This window comes from Gallinula chloropus (assembly GCF_964237585.1).
Source record: "Gallinula chloropus genome assembly, chromosome: 2".
Classification (NCBI taxonomy): Eukaryota; Metazoa; Chordata; class Aves; order Gruiformes; family Rallidae; genus Gallinula; species Gallinula chloropus.
Genome location: NC_140086.1, coordinates 145,391,664 through 145,406,117, shown reverse-complemented (window position 1 = coordinate 145,406,117; position 14,454 = coordinate 145,391,664). Strand labels below are relative to the sequence as shown.

Below are 14,454 nucleotides of genomic sequence, written 5' to 3'. Positions count from 1 at the left end.
CTGACATGTTCAGAATATGTCAGAATTGATGTGTCTGTACACTATGACTATGTTTTGCATTTTCCAGGGGATTTGGTCCATCAGATAACTTTTAAAACAAATGACCCTGGAGCTACACTGATAAAATTTCCAAATATTTCAAATGACTGCTTAGGCTTAAGTTTGCCTGTTTCTTGGCTTAATGCCTTTCTTATTACCCTTAAGTCAATCTCACACTGGACAAACACAGCAAAGACTTTCTGTTGGCTGCAATATGTAAGAGGAGAAGAGGACAAGACAAATAAGCAGTAGTCCTCGGTTGCCAAGGGTTTTAAGGTATTTAAAGGATTAGATTAACTTCAAAACTTAGGCATTGGAGTTAGTCACAAAAACCTTGTCTAATGTAGAATATATCTAGACCCCCTCCAGCATTACCACCTCCCCACACTACCCCACCTAACTCATGCCAGTGGCAAACTATCCAACCCTTAACTCCTTTCTAAGCCCAATTCACCTGTTAGCATGTAGGATCCAGTCTTGCTGACAATGCCAGAGCAGAGGACTGGATAGCCTCACTCAGGACAGGGAAACGCAGTTTAAAATCCCTGTCTAGTTTGAGAGCATTCAAATACCCTTTTTTGTAACAGCATGGCAACCCTGAGGCTGTTTGGTGATGTGAAGCTGACCTGTTGTCTTGTCAAACTAAAAAGCAAGATGGAACTACAGCGGCAGTGGAAGCAGGGACAGGTATCCTGGGAAAAGTACGGGGATGTTGCCTGGCTGTGTAGGTAGGGATGAGGTCAGGAAGGCCAAGGCACACTTGGAGCTAAACTTGGCAAGGGATGCCAAGAAAAACAAGAAGGGCTTCTACAGGTGCATGAACCAGAAAAGGAAGGTTAAAGCGTATCTCCCCCGATGAACGACAATGGAGACCTCATGACAACAGAGGAGGAAAAGGATGAGGCGCTTAACAGAATTTCTGCTCAGTCTTTACTGGGGACCTCTCTCCTCACTGCTCTCCACTTGAGGACCCGCAAGATGGGGACTGGGCAGACAGAGTCCCTCCCACTGTGAGTGAAGATAAGGTTTGTGACCCTCTGAGGAACCTGAACAGACACAAGTCCATGGGACCTGCTGAGATGCATCCCAGAGTCCTGAAGGAATTGGTTGATGTAGTTGCCAAGCCACTCTCCGTGATATTTAAAAAGTCATGGTGGGCAGGTGTAGTCCCTGGTGACTGGAAGAGTCACGGCCATTTTTAAAAAAGGAAGGAAGGAGAACTTCCAACCTGTCAGCCTCACCTCTGTGCCTGGCAAGATCGTGGAACAGATCCTCCTAGAAGCTATGTTGAAGCACATGGAGGACAGGGAGGTGGTTTGTGACAGCCAGCGTGGCTTTACTAGGGGCAAGTCCTGCCTGACCAATCTAGTCGCTTTCTACAATGGAGTGACTGCATCACTGTGTAAGGGGAGAGCTATGGATGTCATCTGTCTGGACTTTTGCAAGGCCTTTGACATGGTCCCCCACAAAATCCTTCTCTCTAAATTGGAGAAATATGGATTTGATGGGTGGAGTGTTCAGTGGATAAGGAATTGGCTGGATGGTCACGTCCAGAGGGTGGTGGTCAATGGCTCCAAATCCAGATAGAAGACGGTGACAAGCAGAGTTCCTCAGGGGTCTGTGCTGGGACTGGGGTTGTTTAATATCTTTATTGATGATACTGACATTGGGATTGAGTGCACCCTCAGAAAATTTGCTGATGGCACCAAGCTGAGTGGTGAAGTTAATGTGCCGGAGGGACCAGATGCCATCCAGAGGAACCTGGACAGGCTGTAGAAATGGGCTCAGATGAACCTCATGAGGTTCAACAAAGCCAAGTACAGGGTCCTGCACCTGGCAATCTCTGTTATCCATATACGTTAGGAGATGATGTGCTTGAATGCAGCACTGAGGAAAAGGACTTGGCAGTACTTGTGGATGAGAAGCTGGACATGAGCCACCAATGTGCATCTGCAGCCCAGAAGGCCAACCACATCCTGGAATGCATCAAAAGAAGTGTGGCCAGCAGATCCAGAGAGGTGATTTTGCCCCTCTACTCTGCTCTGGTGAGACCTCACCTGGAATACTGTGTCCAGCTTTGGAGCCCTCGACACAAGAAGGACATGGACCTGTTGGACCATGTCCAGAGGAGGGCCACAAAAATGATCGAAGGGCTGGAGCACCTCTCCCATGAAGACAGGCTGAGAGAGTTGGGCTTGTGCAGCCTGAAGAAGACAAGGCTCCAGGGGGACTTTATAGTGGCCTTCCAGTACCTGAAAGGTGCCTATAAGAAAGCTAGGGAAGAACTGTTCATGAGAGCATGTAGCAATAGGGCAATGGGTAATGGTTTTAACTAGAAAAGGGGAGAATTAGGTTGGATAATAGGAAAAGGTTCTTCGATATGAGGGTGGTAGATCGCCAGAAGACGTTGCCCAGAGATGTAGAGGAAGCCCCGTTCCTGGAGATAGTTAAGCTTAGGCTTGACAGGGCTCTGAGCAACCTGATCTACTGAAGATGTCCTTGCTTACTGCAGAGGGGTTGGACTAGATGACCTCCAAAGGTCCCTTCCAACCTTACACATTCTATTATTCTATCATTCTCAGAGAGTACCTATCACCTCTAGCAGTATAAGCAGTTGCATGCTACCAGACCTTTGAGAAGATGAAAAATTCGTCATCAAATGTGTCCTTGTCACACCTTTAATAAAATATTTTTAAACACTTTCATTGTTATTATTAGTAACAGACATTTGTAATGTGATTCTTACTCATTGATCAGGACCCTGCTGTGCACAGCAGAGCTATGCCAAACATCCCTGTACCAAAGAGTTCATAATTTAAATATGAGATGAGAAACCACACATCAATACCAGAGGAAGCACAAGAAAAGAACGAAAGATTTATCTTCTACAATTATGCAAGTGGTGGTTTAGGAAAGAAGCAGAAAGCTTGCAAGGAGTTGTGAGAAATAACTGCATGCAAGCACTGAATGTACAATCTCTGGTTTTACAGATATCTGCTGTAAAATGTTATAGTGACAATGAGAGAAAAGCCAGCACTCTATCAAGGTACCAGATGTCACTTTATCTTGTTTTCATTTCTATACTGTTTGGTTGCACAAATTTGGATTAATTTTCCTGTTGCTGTATTAGACTTTTTACTGTGTTTTAATTCTCAGGGACAAAGTTCTCTTGCTTTTTCTCACTACAATCCCTTCCATTTTCTCTTTACATGGCTTTTACTAAACAAACAATATGTAATAAGGTGTTAGCACCCCAGCATATTTAAAAGATTAAAAAAAATTGTGGATGATCTAAATAGCTTCATTTAAATTTGATAAATGAGACACGGTAAGAGAACTGTGTAAAAAAATATTTTCTCCACTTGCAACTTCTTGTGTGAAGAAAGAAAAGACTCATTTCCTCCATGTTTTTGTCCATATATATTACCTGGAAATGCTTAAAAATTTGTTTGGCTTTGCAATCCTCCCATCCATTTCCAATCCACTTTTGATTAAGTTGACATTCCTCTCTGTGCTTTTTTTTTTTTTCAAGAGTGCGCAGAACTTACTGACCTGTACGATGCCACTACAAGAAATCTACTTTGAATCAGCTTTCAAAGAGAGATCAGCCCAGGGGTGCTGCATATTGATTATGAAGGGCATGATATTCCTTAATAGCTTCCCAAAAATTGCATATATGTGCAGTCCTTAGTACCACAAAGGCAGAGGATCTAGAAATCAAATACTTTGTATAAAACCCACTGTTTGCTGAAAAAAAGGATTGCTTTTTTCTCTGTGGTCCTAATATAGAGTTGTACACAATAAATCACAAGGTTTATATCACATGGGAAAAAGCTGGGATTTTTAAAGACTAATTTCTTGCTCCAGTTAACATCTTTCCATCCCCAGAACTACTGTTACATGTAAGAACAGAAATCTCATCTCTCCCTACTTGATGTGGCGTAGATTTAGACCCAAGAGCTACTCTTTTGAACGTCCCATTTTCAGAAATCAATTTAGCAAGTTTCATGGCAAACTTTTTCACCTGCTGATCCCTGCCTCTTCAGTTTTTCAACCCTGGTGCACTAAAATTTCAAATACATCTGTCAAATGTCTCTATTATTATCAACAATGAAGGAAATACTGTGTCTCTAGTACTTGTTGATGCGATTTTATATTGCAACTTACACTTTATGTTGTAAACTTGTCTCTGTTCTCATAAGGATTGATATTACTTTTTCCAATTCCTCTCTACAAGTAAAAAAGTTTCTTATTTCTATCAGGTGATAAGTGTGTTTGCAGTAAAAGCATTGGTTTAAATCCCACTAATCTTTTATTCTAGTTTAGAAATGAGAAGTTTAAACGTGCTACATGGCAATGAAAACTTTCCACTATCACTATTATAACTTTTTTCCAGTGCAAAGATTTCACCAGCCATCTTATCGTTTTGCCTGTAAACTGAAAACTGCTTAACAGCATCTAGCAGTCGGTATTAAAACCCATAAAGATACCATTACCTGCATCTTCTCAGTTCTCAGCATGCAGAATGACTGAATATGGGCAGTTTCATCTCTGATAGATGAAATCTCCTCTCTTAAGGATCTCTTCTAAAATCTTGAACTTTTTCTCCATTGTAATACACTGAATTTCTCACTTGTACAAATCATTAACCATCCTCCACAGTGTGACACTTAGGTAGCAATACCTAATGCACTCATACATAAAAGGGGGACTGAAAAGAAAATCTGAGTGAGAGGAAAGAGCGTATCTCAGCTCCTATATTATTCTCAGTGAACAGGCTTTGAGATGGAGATCCTGTCTTTCCCTTTCCCACAGTGCTGACAGAGTACTCTCTGAAGTGACATGGAAGTTGATAGGTAAGCCAGCATGTTTTATTGCTCTGCTGTACATATTATACCGGTCTGTGTCTTACCTTTAATATCTCAATTTCCTATTCCAAGGCATGGTGAGATACCACCCACTTGCCTTTGACAGCACTGGTTTACAATTGCATTCAATTTCGTGTCAGAAACAACTTGGTAGTATCAGATTATGTGAGTCAAGCCTTCTTTGGCATGAACTGCTTCTCCCTTTATTTTGCTCCATATTCTTGTTCATACAAATCACAACCCTAAGGAAGCACTTAGGAAACAGGCAACAGCTGAGCTTAGCAGGTTCAGCAAGATTTAATGGTAAGGTAGTGGACTTTCACTTGACTATAGCTATTGCTCCTTGGGTCTCAGGTATGAAAGCATGAATAAACAACAAGAAAAGACATTTGGTGGAAAAATATGAACATACCCCTAGCATTCACTGAAAGACATTTGGGCAAGTGAAAAAGAATGACTGAAATTTATCTCCTACCAACATCTCTCAGATGCCAAGCTAATTACTGAAGGTAAATCACTGACGTCAGGACAATGACCTACTGAAACATGTCAAATATTGACTACAACTTCTAGTATTTTCTTTCTTTGTTACAGTTCAATCCTGACTCATTTATACTATCAAAACCTCTTGCCTTTGTTTTACAATTTAATAAAAATGCAGCATACCATTTTCCATTACCTTTCTTGTAAAGTTCTACTACATTTATATTTTGAACCAATACATGAGAGTGCCTTCTTTCATCTGTTGATTGTTTCATAAACTTAAGTCACTACAGTAAAATTCAAATGTACACTAAAACATCATGCATATTGACTCAGTTCACTCGCCCAGCGGTGAATGTGATCATCAAAATATGTACAGGTTAGAAAAATATTCCTGTTCTTCCCAGGTTACATGCCACTGAGATCCAACAAGGGTTATGTAAAATAGAGTACATAATCATTCAGTCAGACTTTCTTCCTGTTTTGTTTCTCTAATTCAGCAGAAACAGGGCAGCAAGTGGAGACTTTTCATTAATTAGTTTTTCTCCCAGGTATTGTTCAGTAATCCTTGGCTTGCCTGTGGCACTGCTATAGTCTCCCAACCAAGTGCTAGCCAAGCCCCTAATTGTTTAGCTTCCGAGAGCAGAGAAGAGATGATGATTATTATAGCTTGGTTCCAGGAATTAGTAAGGAGCATAGCATGTTTTCAGGACTGAGGTCTGGTTTTATAACACTGAAGAAGGAAGGGGGGAGGTAATGGCATTTGTCTAGTACTTTGAAAAGATTTAATATTAGGTCTTTATCTACAAATTTTTATATATGCAAGTAAACATACTCATGCAAGTTACTTCAGTGGAATTACGAGTAAAGAGGAAAGACCACAAGATCCTGCCTTGCTCCCCTCCTCACAAGATTCATTTCACTGAATAAAGGGCTGACAAGATTGTACCATGTAAGTCTCTGCAAACCAGCAGCACAAGACAGTCATTTGAAATAAAAAGGTCAATGAAAACCCAATGTGGCAGTTGGTTCAGGTCACTGACTGTTGTCCTTTTCTCTCCAGCTATCAAGCCCTGCACGCACACATATACTTGTCTATTTGGTGAACCTATATTCTGATAAATGTGTCCTTCAAACTCAGTTCTCAAAAAAGTTTTCAAAGTAGCAAAAATAGCACAGCACTTCTAGAATCATGTACTGCCACTTTGGATCTGTGGAAGGAGGAGACTGGGTTTTGTCTTGGTATCACACACAAGTAGTGTCACAAGTATGAGCGTGGGAGTCCCAAGATGTGAAAGAATAGTAACATCAGTACCTTCACTATCTACAGGCTGACATTTATAAATCCCTCTGTATGTTCCACCAATAGCACAAATTTCATTATGACTCAAAAACTACAACCACGAGCCTTTATTACGTGCCTGCACACTGCCCGGTTGGGTAGACTCTTTCCTTGCAGGTTTTTAAGACCTATCTTGGATAAAGCCCTTACTAACCTTATCTTATATAGCTGGTCCTCCTTTGCACAGGAGGTTGGACTAGAAGTCTCCTGAGATCCTTTCCAGCCTGTGGCATCCTGTGAACAGCACATGTACACACAGAAACACACAGAAAAATCTCCTCAACCAAATTCTATTTGGGGCTTTACCGAACATCATCTGACTTCTACACAGAGATATCAGCATCAAATCCAGGTCATGAGACATACAGCTGTGGCTGATCTCAGTTCCAGATGTGGATAATCTTCTGCATAGCACCTTCTAGTTACCTCCTTGACAGCAGCTACTAGATTTTTTTAAGATAGCAAAATAGGTTAGTGACAACAGGACCATGAAGAACTATTACACTGTGCATCTTGTTTTTCTGATATTCCAAATACACTTATCCAAATACATTTATTTAAAAAGCAAAAATTCTTTAGTGCCTACTTCCTGTAAATAAAAGAGTCCTAAACATTTTTCTTAGTGAGGTTCAGGGCAAGGACATAAGTGTTCCCAGTGCCTATGAGGTTTCTGTATTCCGAAGCAGAAGCTTATAATGCAGAGGCTACACTAGTTTAGTTTTGGCTTTTGCATTCAAAGCAAGCTGGCTCTCAAAAAAAAGCTATCAGTTTACTGGTTGCATGTTAACTTTAAAAAGTATGTTTGTTCAATAAGGACATTGCCTGAGAGAGACAAATTGTTGCATGATCTTATGCCTAGTTCCCTACTTCTCCGCCCAAACAAGAAAATGTGCATATAAAATCCTGGCAACATGCTCATTAAATTCTGCCTTTTCCATTGGCCACACATCTAATCCACTATGATCTGAATAAAACGCAAAGACCCTGTTTAGTATACTAGGGAGGTCTGTAGTGATTAGCTCAGAGCAGATATTTACAGTGGCTTTGGACTTCAGTGACATGAACACTATACTGAAGGTAGGAATCTTCTTTAGCTATTATGAATCAAGAATAAGAAAATGATGGGTGTTCATTGTAAGAGCTCTAAAAACTATTTTATGAGTAAAGAAGCTATATACATGCTGAAAAACAATCAAACTAAAATATCCAAGGTATCAGAGCAAGGCTTGCAGCACTAAATGTATTTGAAAACACAAAATCCTTCAGCTGGCCTTAGAGAACATCAACATGTAAGGAATAAACAGTGGCTAAGTTCTTGTAATGCACCTCTTGTAGGCACACCTGAGGGACAAATGCAAAAAATCCCATTTTCACATTCACCAATGCCGAAACCAAAGATTTCCAGAGACATTCTTGCTCTGCTCAGGGCTCTAACTAATGGAGCTACCACAGGCTAAACCTCCCAACACTTCCTTCTCCCATGCTAATGTACATACAGATCATTTGAGGGAAAAAAGCCCACATCAGCATCTAAGATCTACTACTCCCTTCTTTCTATTCCTTCTCCTAACACAAAAGGGTAGGTCATTATGGCTTGAGTGTGAAAGAGGGAGTAACGTGGTCCCAGGAACAGATCTTAATGCCTACTACATGCAACAAGATGTCTGAGCACAAAGTTTATTCCAGGCTTCACCACAGAACTCTTTCATGACCATTAGTAAGTCAATGCACTGACACTCAGCAGCTCCATTCCTCTAAACTGACAGCATAATTGCCTCACTATAATTAGAGATCTAGGAAAAAAAGGATAGCAGTGAAGACAAATAATTTGGATACCTTAGGCAAAAGAAAACGGATATTTCACTGCCTCATAAGTTAGTTCATCTCATGGTCTGATTTAATTCACTGTTACAAAGATTCCCTCAAAATGTTTAACATACGTTTCACTTGTTGGAATTTAACCCGCTACTTATCAAGAACACCAAGAAGAAATTATTTCCTTTCTCTTTGCATCATGGTACTCACTAACTTTTATCACTGGCTGAAGAAATTCTATCATAATGTTGCGTGGATTTTTGAGTGCATTTTGGAGTTTCAGTTAAAATAGACCAGGAATATCAAAACTGTTTAATATACCAGATAATCCACAGCTGCCTAGGGTGGAATTTACTGGCATTTGAGACAAGTATCCCATGCTTCCTTTATAGTCAATGAAGCATTGGCCATTGTCCACCTCATCTTCAAGCTGAAGTACTAAAATGAGTCATAAAAGGCCTTGTTTCTATCCAATAACTATTTGATGAGCATAGGATGACTGTTTAGATATGGATACATATATAAGAAACACAGATTCATGGAAAAATTTTCATTTGCAAGGGAGTTCCAGAGGCCACCTAGGCCAGCCCCCTGATTAAAGCAGGCCTTATAGGATAGGGCTGCACCTAGTCAAGTCCCAGTGCCTCCAAGAGCAGATATTCTACAACCTCTCTGGGTAACCTGTTCCAGTATTTGATGACTCTCATGGTAAAAAAATGTTTCCTGGTATTTAATCAGAATTTTCTGTTTTCTAACTTGTGTCCATTACAGATGCCTAACATCAGCTGAGATCTGAACCCTAATGCAATTAACAGACTACTCTATTACAATGTTGTGCTCGTGTTTGCTTTATTTGTAAGTCTTTTGCAATGTGCAAGGAGGTTTTAAACTTGTGTTAATGCAAGATGTGTTCAAGACAGGGAGTTCAGAAAGGTCTAGAAGTGCCATCACAATCAGTATTTCTGAAAAAGGAAAGTAATGAGAACCCTCCGCTCAGATGCCAAGTACAGAACTTAAGAGAATCCTCCATAAAACCATCAGGTTTTGGCCCTCTCTCCAAAATTTAATAACAAAGAAATATAAGCAAAATCAATTGGAAAGGCCAGCATTCATTTGTAGGAGGTTCATCTATAACTGGAAAGACTAAGTAAGGGAAATCGGAGATGTTACTTTGATAACTGAGAACAGAAAAAATGAGAGCCTCAGAAATGAGAGCTGCCCAGCAATTGCTGGGTAAAATCTCTGCATTTTTAATAGCCAAAGCTCATCTGCTGCTTATAATTCAGGAAAGATCAGTATGTTGTTATCAATATAGCAGAATTTGAATAATAAATTTTGGTGGAGACCATCAATTGCACTTTCTGTTTAAGTTAGAAGGGCATCGTAACAGCTGTTTTTCTCACCAAAAGCAGCTGGCTGGTGATATTATTTTTCAATTAATGGTGCTACACTATGAATAGATTACTGTGTGTAGACATGAAAACAATGACAATTAGTGAAAGAAATTAAGCAATGCAACAAAGTAGGTTTTGGTTTCCATTTAATTGGAGGGTAGTCAAAGTCAGAAATACAATAAAGCCCTTCTGGACACAGTGTAATTTGTATGCTGAAGGCTCTGAAACAATCCAAGACAGACTGGGGAAATGGATCTAGAAGAAGTATTAGTAAAGTGTAGAGGAACGAAGAGTAAAGATGCATAAGACTTAAAGTGGTGTTGAGAAAATCTAAGGGGATTTGGATTTTTAAATATGAATGTAATTTTGCACAGAACCCTTACATGAACAGAGATTTCAGTTATTTAGAATTGAAATGCTGACATTTTATCTCTTTACAGTGTACATGCACTAAGGCAAGCTGTGTAATTCTGCACTTACTTGAGCGTGAAAGTAAAGATTTTGGGGTTTATCTACAAATCACAATAGAAGAAGAGATGATACAAAAAGAACACCCCTATGTTAAAGGAGAGCATCTTACTGCAGTGATGGTTGTAGGACCCAAACTCATTCCTCATTTTAACTTGCATTTCATGCTAGCTGTGGAAAACACAGCCTAATTTGAGTGTGTAAGAGGCGAGATCTAGATTAATTAGCCTTAGATCTCTAATGTACTCTGTCGTAAAGTGAAGATCAAACAGGTGAAACAACTACCTCTGTGTGCATGTTACTAAGTTTTTAACTGCATCACTGAGCTACAGATTATATCCAATTCTTCTCAGAAACAAATAAAGAAACCAAATAACAGGAAGAAGTAAATAAACAATGGATATCTACCAGGAAAAAGATCTGCTTTGCATGTATGTTACTTACAACCACTGTGAGGATTGATAGTCTATGCACCTTGCTATGAATGAACATGTGTGTGAATGTCAGCTGGTGCAAATGAGACTCCATTTAGAGCTCAGCTTTTCCTTCTTCCTCACTCCATCTTTCTCTGCTTTGTGCTCCTTTTCGAGACAAGAAGCAGGTGAGCACATTTAGATACTGCCCATGTACAAGAAAATGCCAAGAGTTCACATTCCATCACTCATATCATGCAGAAACACGGGCTTTTCTTTCTTAAAGATTAATAGACTTCTCTGGCTATGCTCTATAGCCATCACACCTTTATTGCTCCACTGGATCAGAAATGGATGAAATCTTCCTTGCTGTGAATGTCATAATCATGGTGTTTCTGTATCAGGTTTGGTTTTTTGTTTTGGTGCTTTTTGATTTTTTTTTTACACCACCATGTTCTTGCAATTGATGAAATAAAGATTAATTTTCCTATCTGAATGTTAATATGACCTTCCACTACCACACTCTCTACATTTCTCCTCTAAGACCTTGAAAATAGAAATGATAAAATTTCTCTCTTTTTTTCAGTCCGTAGGAGTAACAACTTGATTAATAATTACCTCACTTAGAAAGAAAAAGAACCCCAGCAAAGAGTGTGGGAGCATATAACTGCTATAAGAGAGAAATCAGGTCGTATACTTTGCATATTAGTTTCTAACAGAATATGTTCTTAGTCGACCTTTTTATACAGTATGAGAATGAGATTTTGAGAGGAAGATTTTTCCTCACAGTATGCCAAATTGTGATTTTGTACTTGCTGTGTATTCAACACTGTTAATAGTGAAAAAAAAAGAGAAATGTTTAAAATCAGTGAAAAGCTGAAGGGATGGTTCAGTTGTTGAACCCCTCTCTCCCAGCTGCATTTCCTTTCCTCTCTTCTCCCTCTACATTTAAAGGTTGTGGATAGCCATCTCATATCTCATGGAATGGTTCTTCAAGTCCACTGCTGAGAGAGGTTTTTACACTGAGGATATCCCTGATGCTGAGCACCTGAAGCCTGAAGCCAGACAGACCCCAGAGGGAATTTGTCCTTTGTGAAATACAACAGTTAGAGAATCAAGACAAGAACTGGAAAAGAAGCTGAAGAATCAATAACAAGTGAGCAGACTGCAGTCACGGGAAGATGTCTGATGAGGCCTCTGGCATGATTTGGAGTTGAGGCTGTACAAACACTAACTGGTTCCTATGGAGCCTCTACCTGGGAAAGCCACTACATGGCTCCAGGGTTCTCTGGGAAAGCAAAGAGAAGACAGCCATAGAAAGGCTCGATGCCTTATGTTGTGAATTTCTGTAAATGCTTCACAGCATTTCTACACCAGCTGAGGAAGCAGTGCATGGGTTTTCTGTTCTGCTCACTGGAAAAGAATATGAAAGAAGATCTGAAAAGGCAGGGAAAGGTATTGTGAATTGTAAAAAGCATTTGCACAATATGGAATAACCCCCAAAACTTCTTTCTTCCTGACATATGCAAATGCTAGGAATGAACATACTTTTTCTTTAGAACTTCAGAGGCCTATGTGATTCAAAAAATAATACATAAAAATTCCGTCAGGATTTGCATTTATTATAGTATCCTTCACACCTCATTCTATTACAGTTTATTTACTACTAGTTCTGCAACTGCTAGTGAGTTTTGTTTTCCAGCTAATCTCTCAGTAACTACAGGATGGTCTGTAAAATTACAGATGATTTTGGCTGCTGAGGATAACAGAATATAAACACATCTGAATATGATACACCACTCCATCTTTGTTTCTGATCTGCATGTCTTTGTTGAATCATAGAATCATCAAGGTTGGAAAAGACCTTCAAGATCATTGAGTCCAAGAGTCAGCCCTGCACCACTGTAACCTCTAATTCATCTCCCAAAGCGCCATGTCTACCCATAGAACAGCCCCAGGAATGGCAATTCCACCGCCTCCCTGGGCAGCCAGTTCCAACGCTTCACCACTCTTTCGGTGAAAAAATTTTTCCTAATATCCAATCTGAACCTCTCCTGGCACAACTTGAACGCATTCCCCCTTGTCCTGTCACTAGTTATTAAGGCAGAAGAGGCCAACACCCACCTCACTACAGACTCCTTTCAGGTAGCTGTAGAGAGCAATGTCTCCCCTCAGCCTCCTCCAGGCTGAACAGCCCCAGCTATCTCAGCCTTTCCTCATGAGACCTCTTCTCCAGACTCCGAATCAGCCTAGTTGCCCTCCTCTGCACCCTCTACAGCACCTCAATGTCCTTCCTATACCTTGGCACCCAAAACTGCACACAGTACTCGAGTTGTGGCCTCACCTGGGCTGAGTACAGGGTTAAGATCACATCCCTGGCCCTGCTGGTCACACGGTTCCTGATACAGGCTAGGATGCCGTTGGCCTTCTTGGCCACCTGGGCACACTGCTGGCTCGTATCTAGTCATTATATCACAGTTATGTGACAATTAGGTAACTCAGGTTTTCTGGCATTTCTGAAACAAGAAAGAAACTGTATTTCTATGAATTTTGTGGTATCGTCTTCATGTGACTGTGAAATTACTGGGTTTTTTCCACTTACAGCATAAGAATAATACCATCAAATTTTCCCAAATACATGATATTGCAGATGTCATGTAGCTTCAGAAATATCAAAATATATGCCAGTAATATACTGAAATAATTACACTCCTTTGTACTACATTCCAGAGAAATATTTGGTATAATCACTGTCTTCTTTTTACACATTTTACATATTTTTCCACAGCATGGGTTAGAGAAGTGTTATCATTCAAAGTGAAAACTCCGCTTAACCCAGAACACCTAAAATCTTCCAAATAAAAAACACTGGAAAGCTCCCTAAACTGAGAATTATTACAAATACAGTACAACATTCAAGTGTTCTCAGGAATATTTACAAAAGACAGTACATTTCATAGTCAGATTAAACAGTTTTGACATTTATATTTTCACCAAGGTGATTCATACAATGTTTTAAAATGTCAGCAAGGATCTAATTTTGAAAAAAGAGTTACAGTTTGACTTACCGGGAAGTACAGAAGAAGTGATCCAAAAAGAATGGTTTCCAACAGCACCAGCCCTGAAGCCCTGATACTCTAGAAGACAAAAAACCCCACAAAATATTAGAAAATACTGTCTCTGTGCCATTCAGATGCTGGGTTCTTTGCAGAAGGTACCTTCACTTTTGTCAAGTGCAGCGCTTCCACCGTACTGCTTGTTAAAGCACAATATTAAGCTGTCTGTCACACTGGCATGCTCCACGTTCTTTAATTCACAGGCCCCTTACAATGGTTGTGTTTTACAAAATCCAATTTAAAAAATCACTCTTTCTTATGTGAAATACCATTCAATACACATTACCTGGCTACATTTTGAAACTGCTAAAATTGCTCTCAAGTGTAAAGAATTATGGATCATGGGAATAACAGATAAGAATTTAACTGTAAAAATGGTTCAGTACTATTTAAATTTCAAGAAGTCCTTCCAACATTTTGAGTTATTTAATATTAATGACTTGGCTTCTATAATAGGCATGAATAATCGACAATTTTACTGAATACAGAATGCATACTTACACTGAAAGCTCCTTT

General features: G+C 39.7%; 1 protein-coding gene across 1 annotated transcript in view; it reads right to left on the bottom strand.

The window, feature by feature from the left end:
- Positions 1-14,454, bottom strand: part of GPR158 (G protein-coupled receptor 158) — a gene marked incomplete at both ends in the record, with an annotated part of 204,233 nt that overhangs the window by 73,019 nt on the left and 116,760 nt on the right. The window contains one exon of the mRNA XM_084280298.1: positions 13,891-13,959. Coding sequence (XP_084136424.1) covers positions 13,891-13,959 — 69 coding nt within the window. The remainder of the gene's footprint in view (positions 1-13,890; positions 13,960-14,454) is intronic.